General features: G+C 41.3%; 2 protein-coding genes across 2 annotated transcripts in view; one reads left to right on the top strand and one right to left on the bottom strand.

The window, feature by feature from the left end:
* The window catches only part of LOC310777823 (nck-associated protein 5-like), a 62061-nt gene that overhangs the window by 27566 nt on the left and 22341 nt on the right, over positions 1-12154 (top strand). The window lies entirely within an intron of this gene.
* LOC310778723 (uncharacterized protein) lies at positions 715-1631 on the bottom strand (the record flags this gene model as incomplete). Its single annotated transcript, XM_083639190.1, has 2 exons — positions 1434-1631; positions 715-1293 (listed from the first exon to the last, which is right to left on the bottom strand). Exons 1-2 carry the CDS (start codon positions 1542-1544, stop codon positions 715-717), a joined length of 690 nt encoding a protein of 229 aa, XP_083495316.1. The 5' UTR covers positions 1545-1631.

Below are 12154 nucleotides of genomic sequence, written 5' to 3' on the forward strand. Positions count from 1 at the left end.
AACACTGCATAGCTAAAACTAAGGAATTCAAAGCATGTACTGTATTATCCTCACTCCTTTATCTATTAGCATACATTATCAGCATTGATTGGATGACATCAGTATAGATTTCCTTAATGTTAATGCACCAAAAAAAAAGAAAAAAAAGAAGTAAAAAGTAAAAAAAATTACAAACGACAGAACACGACAGGAAGTGCCTTGCTATCCAGGTCGGTTTCGTATGACATTCTTAACTAAACCACCAGTCCTACTTAACTAAAAGTTAAGTAAAAAAATATCAAAAGAACTTTGACTTCAAAAGCTCAAAAACGTTTGTGGCATTGCCAAACCCCCCCGGAGCAGGGCTGGGTCTTGAATGCTGGTTTTTTCAGGCTGGCTAGCGAGGCCTCCCAGCCTGTAGACATGCAGGTGGAGGGCATGTGATGTCTTGTGCTTCATCAGAACAGAATTCTCTGATCTTCTCAAAAAGATACTTCTGCCTGGCCGTGTCCAGTCCAGGCGGAGTCTGTACAGGAAGAGGCTTTAATGGCGGACGGGCATCTACGTTGCGTAGCAGCTGAAACTCCACTGGTTCTGCTTCACAGTGTTTTCTGGCGACAACCACACCAGGCCTCTGCGCATCAAAGCTGTAAAAGAAAGAAATGGCACATTTAAAATCTTAATAAAATAAAATAAAATAAAATAAAATAAAATAAAATAAAATGGGAATGATAATTACCTGAAGTGCTGGTAACTCTTTATCTGTGGCAGTTTTCTGAAGTATTGTGTCAGGTGTTCTTGCCAGTCGTAGGTTTTAAAACACACAGTGCCGTTCTCATGTCCGACAAGCTGGGGGATGTTCACATGTGCCACAGGAGAGCTGTCAGTCACAACCTTTTCGATGTCGGCCAAAGTGCACACTTTGCGCTTCCTGAAACACTGCTTGACCAGTCCAAAACACCAGTCGGGGCCAAACTTGGTGTGGCCTACAATCAGGAAGTGAATGCTCAGCTTTAAGTGTTGTTTGTGCATCGTTCTCCATGCGGCGTACCAAAGAACAAAGTTATTTTTGTTCTGCCCACTGCAGTTGTCACAGTGAAGGTCCACATCTTCTTCTCCAACTCCATATTTCTTGAAAAAATGATGCAGGTAATTGATGACTGCATTGCTTCCCTTGCCTGATGCCATGCCCTCATCAATCAGGTAATTCACTTGCTTAGGCATGCCTTCACAGTGGACACCAAAAAGGCCACACTTGCGTGGAGTCAAAAAATAGACAGGCCCAGGCTGTTGTGGATCAGAGGGGTAGTGCACCTGAGAGACGGAGAGATAGGAAAAAGATGAAATACAAACTGTAATCTGTGTGTGTGTGTGTGTGTGTGTGTGTGTGTGTGTGTGTGTGTGTGTGTGAGTGTGTGAGAGAGAGGTGTGATAAGATAAATATGTATTCTCACCTGTTGTGCAAAATCAAAACTGTAGTGCATGGTGATCGGCCTGGTTGCAGGTTTGTTCTTCCCAAATGACAGCTGCAACTCGTCACAGGTCTTTCTACAGGCGGCAGTCATCTCTTGATAAAGTTTTCGCTCCCTTGCAACAGAGTCGAGATGCACTTGCTGCTTCTTGACACTGTCAGATTTCAACTCATCTGGTTTGTTGATGCTCTGGATGATTCGGTCGTTGTTTTGTTGGCACTGCCAGCAGAGATCCGTTTTAGGCTTGGTGCTTGCAATGTGAGGGACCAGTGACTTCCACAGCCTTGTGAAGCTGCACTCGCCAACCGCACGCTGCCCTGCAAAGACAATGTTTTTATGAGCATCACTGTACTTTACTTATCAAAAACAGATCACATAGAATAGCCTAATGGTTAAAGACACACACACACACACACACACACACACACACACACACACACACACACATTCATGTCGCATGTTTTATTGGGTCAGAGGTTTGGAATGGAGAAGGCTGCGGAATGTTTGCATAACTATGACAATAGAAGTGTGTGTGTGTGTGTGTGTGTGTGAGAGAGAGACTAATACAAACTTACCAAGCTGTTCCATAGCATCTTTGTACAGGCGCCAGACTGAAGCTTTAGAGGCAGAAGTTGGCAGAAGCTTAGCACTAAAGTCTCTATGCGCGGCATGACGACCGGGCAAAGGAATAGCGTGGTCCTCTGCATAGTTTGCTATGAATGTAACGACTCTTTTGATGTCATCATAGCCGAGGTAATTCTTGTTTGTGCGTGGTTGTGTCTTCCTCTGCCGTGGGACCAATCCATTCTCTTTGTAGGATTTGATAAGGGCTTTCAGAAGCTTTGTGCTGATGCTGGAATAAACAAAATAAAACATTAATAATCAGATTTATATTTTTTGAAACAGTCTTTATCCTGACATTATAGCCTAAGCTAGTTTGCAATGTTTGTCCCTTGCTTAGGCTATAAATGTCACGATATATAACAAAGACTGTTTCAAAACTTTCAATCTGTTTCAATAAACTCTTTCAATAAACTAAATCTTGTTTGTTTGCAAGGTTAGAATAACACTAGTGACTATCAGCTTACAAAGAGTATTTAATGCAAGAGTCGGAATTTCAGTCCTGAAAAACAATAGCGCGAACGCCATTTTGGCGCGCAACAAACAAAGACGACCCAACATGGCGGGTCTGCACGTTTGCACACATAGGTTGCCGCCATTTTGACAATGACCAACAATGCCATGAAGATGGCAGCTCTACACGCTTCTCTTGCAACATACTATCTTTGTACTGTAAACATGGGCACGCTCTCACACTATCTCACACAGACAGACAGACACACACACACACACACACACACACACACACACACACACACGAGTTAAGATAGATATGAAACTCACCCAAACGCAAAGCAGAAGGTCTCACGGCAAACAACAGTCGCCTTAACCATGTATTGCGTTCGGTTCTTTTGTCGCTTTTTATTCACTTGCTTTGTGGCTTGAGTCATGTCAGAATCATTCGTCAAAGCGTGATACACAGCCATAATAGCGATATCTCTACATTCTGGCGACATAGCAGAGTAATCCAGCCTCGTGTTGTAAATGACGTTGTCACAAAGTTTCTTACTGCAGGAGATTGGCTGGTGAATAGAGTTCTCTTTACGCCTGGCCTGGCATTTGCAGTCAAAGTTCCGTATTTTCTCGATTTCCTGATCATAATCTGTGTCCACGGTTATGGGATCCACTGATGTTAAAATCGCTTGCACGCTTTCAATGACTGCGCTGTCGGGCATGATCTCCGCCTCGTCTGGGTCTGGATCTGCCACCACGTCTTCAGGAAAATATTCTTCATCGTCCTCATCGTCGCTTTCATCAGCGCCCTGTGTGCCGCCGGTCATGTAATCCAGGACATACGAATTCATCAATTCTTCACTGTCCATTCCACCTGGAATGGTGAATTTGTTCAGGAGAGCAGCAACGGCAGAATCATTTTTCTTCATTTTCGCCTGGTGCTTGTCCATCTTGTCTCAGTCTCAGTCAGCTGTTGAATGTTGATGTTGTGTACAGCTCAGGTGGCTACTGAATATTTATGCTGGTGCGCGTCCTATCGCGCGCCGTGATTGGCGGATAGAAACAAAGGCCGGCCGACACCCAATCGATACTACTTATGCAAATCCAAGACACAGCCTGGCTCACTCCCGTCTCCTTGACAAAACAGGGACTTTTATTTTACAAAATTAACGCATTTAATGACCCCAAAACGTCTTCATTTTATATGGAATGGATAGTTCAAATAATATATTTTGTACTATTGGGAAAAAGAAAAAAAAACATTTTTTCAAGAAAATACTTTTGACGCTCTGCTGTGAAGAACGGCCACGGCCGAATTACGGTCCCTCTCGCCAGCTGGTGTCACATATGTTATATATATAATTATACATATAACTTTTACCATCACCATATATATTATATATTAGTTATGTACATGCTTCAATATGCTCTATATATATATATACACATACATACATACATACATACACACACACACACATATATATATATATATATATATATATACATACACACATACATAGCATTATCACAGTAGTAAGTGCTGTTTTACCAAGAATTTTTTTTTTTTTTGCTTTTCTCTTGTGTAATATGTGTGGGAAGGGTGTTCCATTCCTGCATACCTCTAAACATGACAGTTATTTTCATCGCATTTGTTCTAACTACTGGAAGTGTAAAACCTCCTGCAGTAGCATGTCTAGTTGAGTATGTGTGCCTGTTATGACTTAGAGATACATTTTCATACAGAGATAAGGGGTCTTTAGTGTCAAGAATATTCCACATAAACATAAGTGAGTAGAGTAGTCTATTTTTTACAAATGACCAAGCCAAGGAGCTGTGCATGGCTGACACATTTGTTTTATGATCACAACGAAGTGCAATCCTAGCTGCTTTTTGTACCATCTGCAGTCTCCTTAGCTTGTTCATTGCAGCATTAGACCACACCACTGGACAATAATCAAGATACGACAAAATTATAGCTTGAATAACCTGCTTGAGAATCACAGGCGACAGAAATTTTGCACATCTTTTAACAACAAAAATCCCATTACCCATTTTAACTACAAGTTTATCAATGTGTTTTGACCAAGATAATTTATTATCTAATATAATTCCAAGGAGTTTTGTCTCCTGGACTTGATTGATTGTCACATTGTCTATTGAGAGTTTCAAGACCGGGTTAGAACTAAGAGCATGACTTGAACCAAATACAATGCTATTTGTTTTTGATGTATTTAATACAAGTTTATTATTTTTTATCCATTCAACCACTGATTTCAGTTCTGAGTCAAGGACAGTATTTAATTATTTTTCTGTGAGCGCCGATGTGTATATACCGGTAGTTGAATCATCTGCGTACATGGAGATGGAGGAGTTATTTAGTACTAGAGGCAGATCATTAGTGAAAATGGTGTAGAGCAAAGGTCCCAGGCAACTTCCTTGGGGCACTCCGCATCGTACTGATTTAGCTTAGTGACGTCATCAATGATGTCATAAATCTGACATCATCAGTGATGCTGGTCTCATTGGCCACACATCAGCCGAGCTGCGAATGCGAGCTGCAGGGCCAGCTCGGCGAAGAATAAATAGAATAGAATAAAGGAATTTTAATTATTCCAACCTACAGTGTGCCTTGGATTGTTTTTGCAGGCAACTTGCATTTTTACATTTGACCAAGATACTACTTATGCAGAGTCCTTCACAAGATGGAATAACCAAGCACAATACAACACCTGAAATATCCAAAGAGCACCTGTACGTGATCACTACAAAGACCCAGCAGCGCTTCCACTCTATTGTCTGTACATTCAATGAATTCAATGATCTTTGAAGCAAAAAAGCCCTAGGATATTATGGATTTTGTGGTTACAAAACCCATGTGAGAAAATTTTGCTAAGCAACTAAACATTTGTGTTCATTTTATTTTATCTGTTGTGTGATATATATATATATATATATATATATATAGCATTTTGGTAAACAAACCGCATCACTGGGTGGCAACGGCAATGGAACCCTATGGAGCCCAAGTGGCGCGAGGCTTGAGTGTCTGACTCTAGCCAGCTAACTCTGTATATATATATATATATGTTTTAATAGTTTCAGCCGAGCCAACTGATCAAAGACATGTAACCGTGACAGAAGCTCTTCACAACACAACAGGCAGTCTCTCCCTAAGGCTCCATCTTGTTTTGAAGGGATTAGCGAACACACACCCTTGCCTGCTTCACATTCACACCGTCACACACTCACACCTGGGAGTCTTTTACCAGAGTCGCACATTTCCCCATGTGGAGCCCAAACCGAGCGTGCATGGCTTTTGTTTTCCATACTTTCAACCCCGGCTCCCTCGTCTCTGTTGTCTTCTGACACCGTGTGAAACAGCAGCACTGCATAATTAGAGCCCCGGTGTTATGCTCAATTCTGCATCCCCGCCGAGAATTACATCCCCACCTCGCGGGAGCACATTTTAATGATTCCTACAGCAACGTACTGTTTAAAAACGATATAATCTTCTTTGTGGATGAGAAATCATCTGACGTCTATAGTTTATGAATGTTATTTCAGCTTGGGTCATGACCTGATATTCACACTGTCGAGCCAAAATAGCAGAAAATACTATATGCTGTTAAAACCATTTGGTACATAGAGAAATAAAGTTGCAGTGTTGATCCATTATTCGGCAGATTTATTACCTGCTGAGATTTGCATCCCGTTCCTTTCTCAAACCAGGTGAGTGTTAGATGAATCCTCAATGTCCAAACAGCCCAAAATATGAGCTGCTAACTGTTTGACCGGAAAGTGACGGAAAATAAACTTAAAGGAGCTATATGTGATTTTAGAGAAAGATTGAGTCAACACAGTTCTCATTTTTTGCCAGGTCGTCAAATACTGATGCTTTGGGTTTGTGGTCAGTCCAGTGCACCGACCCAAAGCATCAGTATTTGATGACCTGGGAAAATGAGAACCATGTTGACTCAATCTTTCCCTAAAAAGCACAAGTAACTTTAAGAGGGAGATGTAATATGGTGGGGAAACGGCACACAGGGCAAAACACTGAGCACCAGACAGTGTGCTATCAACTATTATCAATTATCATTATTAGTAAGAGAGAAAGCGAGGCAAGTGGTAATAATGAATAAGATTTAGAACAAATCTGACGAGAACGAGGAGAATGAACAGTGAGGTGGTGGTGGCCGTTGTTTGCGAGCAGTAAAGAAAGGTTGTTGTTGCAGGGAGACGAGTGGAGCAAAGTGGGGCACGATCGAGCAACGTTTGGTTGAGTCTAACCTTGCTTTGGGCAGAGCAGAGGCATGCGTGGAAAATGTTTGATGAGAGTGTGAAATTCAAAGAAAGTGAACTTAGACATCCGTGGAAGAATAGCTGCACTCTCCTTGTGTCTGAATTGTCCTCTGTATTGTGTCGCACCTGCTGATCTGCAAGGCTGTTTGAGGACACTGCTGAAAATAGTTTTTACTTCAATGTCAGTATCCCGAAAAACACCACAATGTGATACTGTTTTCTAGGTTTAATCAGAACAAAAAGTAAAGTAGCGTAAAAAGTATCCATGCAGTTATGAACAATTCAACAGTTCACAATCCACTGAAAATACATTTCTCTGTGTGTGTGTGTGTGTGTGTGTGTGTGTGTGTGTGTGTGTGTGTGTGTGTGTGTGTGTGTGTGTGTGTGCGCGCGCGCAGGGCCAGCCCTGCACATCTGGGGGCCCTAAGCAGGATAAGTTTGGGTGTATATACATTTATATTACAACTATTTTAAGCGATGAATGGGCTCTTTGGATTCACAAGAGTATCAGCTTAATTGCTACAATTCCTTGACTTTGAAAGCACCACAGTGTGCAGAAATATGAAAGAAAGACGAGAATAACATCTTTTAACTGCATGCTGTGTCTTTCAGACCCTGGAGCTCTTAAACTCTACTGTAAGTACTGTAGCTGATTATGTCACACATGGCTGTAAAGACTCCTGTGGTTCTAATGAGTCCAATTTAATCTTTTATATTTTGTATCGCTTTTCTGTACTTTTTAACTTTTTAACTGGAAAACTTTTACCTTTACCATATTATTATTACTCTGTAAAGCACTTTGAATTGCCACAATCAGTGCAGGAAATGTGCTATACAAACGCTGCCTTGCCTTGCCTACTGTGATGAAAAATGCTACTTACAATGCTAAGTATGGTCATATTCAAGCCACAATGGCAGCACTGAGCACTACACAACAGGTGTTTTACCAATTCATTTGTAATGAAGGGTTGCAGCTTGAAAACAGCAAGTCTAAAGGCCGTTTCACACCGGTGCGGATTTTCGCGCGAATATTCGGCACGGAGATTTGCAACAAAATGTTTTAATGAGTTGCAATTGAACCTTGCACACCGAGGCGGAATATTCGTGCGGGGGTTTATTTTTCCGGACAGGCTTTGACTTCTGTGGATTTTCGGATGCGGCAAGATACGTTTGACCAATGAAATCCTTAAAGGTGCACCCTGGATTAATGATTTAAAGTGCTTAATGACACAAAGAGACCAAACTAAAAATAGTTAGTGAGAGAAAAGCATACTGTAGACTGCAGAATCAAGTAACCAAATTGAATAGGGTGAAAAAGAGAGAATTCTATCAGCAAAGAATAAAATGAGTCCAATATTATGGTAAAAAGCTATGGAATGTGTTGAATGATATGGGTAGAAGACCTATTTACTCATTACCCTACTGTTCTGTTTGATCACATTTCATTTGGTTCTGATATTCATCCATACAGGACTAGAACAGCCACTACTTGACTACTTTCGTTACCGTGCCCTAGAACTAAATGCAATGAAAAATACTATTATATAGATAGAGCCTTTTCCTTATGGAACACTTCCTCTGGATCTTCGAAACATTCCTGGGAAGATAGAATTTAAGAGTAAAATCACTTTTTAGTCTGCACCTCTTTTACCATTACTATTCGGTTATCTAAACTCTAGTCTCAACGCCAGACCCATGAGAGTTCTTACGCTGATACACTACGTTACTGCATGCTGCCGAGCTCTCTCTGGGTCTGGGACACTTTCCCTCAGAGGGCTGGTTATGGGAGGCAACCGTTCACTTGGCCAGACATATGCCAGTGATGGCTTCAGTCCTCTCCAATCAGTAATGACTTTGCAATCAGACAACACGGGAGGCGCAGCCCATTTTTAGAACCGCTCTCTCATCGGTGCTACGACCTGTCACTCATTCAATTTCAACCCGCCTTCAAAACCAGCAGTGGCTGTTAACTGGCACAGACTCACTTATGTAGTATGCGGAGCGCAGCGATTCAACATAATATTTGAGTCTGGGGAGAGACTATCTAAACTCCTACCATGGAGCAAGCTAGCATAACATTGGTGGTACCTACCTATTCTTCTGCATGTCTAGTTTCCGCTGCTAAAAACCAGTCCAGAAGCTCAGCTCTAGCTTAAAAATTGAGCGTGTGAGAGCTGGTCAAGACCAGACCTCTGCCATCTTCCCTAAGCAGCGGTTTAGTTTGCTTATAGGGAGGGCCGGCTCTGTGTGTGTGTGTGTGTGTGTGTGTGTGTGTGTGTGTGTGTGTGTGTGTGTGTGTGTGTGTGTGTGTGTGTGTGTGTGTGTGTGTGTGTGTGTGTGTGTGTGTGTGTGTGTGTGTGTGTGTGTGTGTGTGTGATGGGGTTAAAGCATGAATTGTATTTGGTTATTTACTTTTTCATTTGACCATGATGTATATTTATTTTAAATAGAAGGCACACAAGAATATGCATTGTGTTTTTAAATATGAAGTGCATTGCCACATAAAAGTACAGTTCAAGTATGGATCATGTCTGATATTATGTGCAGAAGTTTTACATTTGATTTAACATAATCAAGAAACAATGCAAAGGTTTATGGTTTATTTGATCGATATCTCATCTAGATAGATGCTTTCAGTTGTGGAGGTTTGTGTTTATGTTATTCATGGTTTCATGGGCTTTAGGGTTATGGCGCTTACTCAGCACTTATATGACTGCAGTACACTTTGAATTAAGATAAAAACAGGAAAATAGCAAGAGTTGCAACTTTTTCACATGACCTAGTGTTATTCTCTGGTATTCTTCTGGTATTGGCAATCGATTATCCTGATGAAGCCATCCAGTGAGACTCATACTGGGACAAAAGTAACCTGCAAAATGAAAAAATTACAGGGGGTGTGTCCAGGGAATTTCATAGTTTCTGCCAACCTTCAGATAGCGTTCTACCTCTGATATCTTTTAATAGGCCTTTGGCAATTCTTCAAATGACGAGCATTTGGATGTGGTATTGGTGTGCAATCAAGGGGACCTATCTTCTTTCACTTTGTAAAACGCTCATGTCTGACACTGGGTTCTGGAAAAACAGAACTACAATAGTAAGCTAAAGTCATTTTATGAGCTGGGAAAACATTTAAGATATGAGGGGAAAGAACACTGCCTGTGTTGGCCCTGAAGTTGCCCTTGACTTCAAGCACAGCGCCGTTTCGGTTGAGGGTTTTGTTAAACTCTATCACTTGTGTCAAATCTTGGAGATACCCCCTCGACATACTGGCGTCTGGCGGACTGCAATTCGGACTGTAATTAGTTCCCGGATTAATCCGAATTTGCCATTCCCCTGTATTGCTTGTGAAATAAAGCATAGAATGGATAATCAAATAATAGGTGAATATCAAATGAATGGACCAAATCACTTTAGTCCCCAGCTCCCTGATGCAATTATTTCCTATTCACATTAATTATTGCTAACAGATGACACTAATGACTTTGAGGAGAAGCTGGCCATAGAAGCCCAGTGAAAGATCAGTGCTGTTTTAAATGGGGTCACAACACGCGGCCTAACACTTGACGCCTTTGGGTCTCTCCGATTAGAAATGGCACACAGCGCGTGCTGTGCAGCATGCCAGTGACGAGTGCCAGCAGCTCCCACCAACAGACTGGCTCTCTGCATAGGACAACAAGTCCTTCAAGCACTTCTTATCCATGTGACAGTGCACCTGCAAACCACAAAGCAGAAAATACTTTTGTACGTAAGCAGCCTGCCTTGAGTAAGCCAAGTTAACCTGATATTGCTGTTTGATATACTACATACTAAATGAAAATGAAATGAAAAATGAAAAACGATCTGTCTGAAGTCATTTTCTTTAGTTTCTGGGAGAGTGGGAAAAACATTACAATTCCCCCAAACTACTGTATCTATGAATTATCTCTTTAACCACATCACACTTTAGGCTATTCTATGTGATCTCCTTTTGATAACTAATGTAATAACTAACATAATAACACTTCCATTCACTGAGCCTCCCCTGAAACTGCTTGGAGCCCCCCTGGGGAGGCCCGCCTCCCACTTGGAAGACATCTGCACTAGATGTTACTCATTTAATTTGGCCACTGTACTGCTGCACTACCGTGGCTACAGTTGATTGTAATTCAGCCTTAAGCCATCATCAGTGTAGCCAGAACAAATGACAATGGGTTACATATATACATAGGTGTGAACATCAGTAATAGAGTTCATCTGTGGAAGCTGCAATGCAGCCAATCACAGAGAAGGAGGTGAGGCTACAGCACAAACAGGCAATCAGCATCAATTACAGAGACAGGGAAATTGGCTACCATAAATAGATAAATATATAGAAAAATAGTATACCGTAATATAATATAAATACATACTATAGAAAATATAGAAAATACTGTAGAAAAGTAGAACCTCTACCCATACTACATAGAGGACAAATTGCTCGACAAGGAATTAGAAAAGTAAAAAAAAATAGCATAATAGTGCCACAGAAAAAGTGTGTAACTCTCTGTAATTGATGCTGATTTGCCTGTTTGTGCTGTGGCCTCACCTCCTTCTCTGTGATTGGCTGCATTGCAGCTTCCACAGATTAACTCTATTACTGATGTTCACACCTATGTATATATGTAACCCATTGTCATTTGTTCTGCTACACTGATGATGGCTTAAGGCTGAGACGCATCTGTTTTTGCCCTACATGTATTAAAACTTCAAGAACTATACTTCTAAATTGAGTGCTGTTGCCTACCTCTGTTCCTGCGATCTTCCAGCAACCTGCACCTATTAAGCTGCTTAAAAAACAGGAGTTGTGCGTGCTATTCCCTGCTGGGCTTTTGTAATGACAAAGAAAACACACACCAAAAAAAACAACAACAACAAACGCCACACTTTTACTGCTGTGGCAGTACCACGCGAGTAGTGAGTACTAATAATGTAATGAGTAACAATTGTCGGTCCTAGTGTATATAACTCACAGGGAAATGCTGCTGCAGACTCACACAAGCAGTGCACTGTACAAATCAGCAGCATGGAACAAGGAAGCCTTCAAAATAAAATGTATGCAGAATGATATTCCAGGCCAGGGCCTCCAGAGGCCAGAGCCCACACTGCTGGTGAAGCTACATCTGTCTTCTCTGGTAGTTCACTGTGTTGTAGTATCTGCTTTCTCCAACTTTTGCAGAGTTATACTTTTGCCAACTATCCAACTATTACACTAAATTATTCCATCAAGTAGAATGGTATTTAATCATCATTCTTCTCCCGCATAAGCTTACAAACCATTTTCTTTCCCCTGTCACCTGTGACAAACAGGC

This window comes from Poromitra crassiceps (genome assembly GCF_964638095.1).
Source record: "Poromitra crassiceps genome assembly, chromosome: 6".
Lineage (NCBI taxonomy): Eukaryota > Metazoa > Chordata > Actinopteri > Beryciformes > Melamphaidae > Poromitra > Poromitra crassiceps.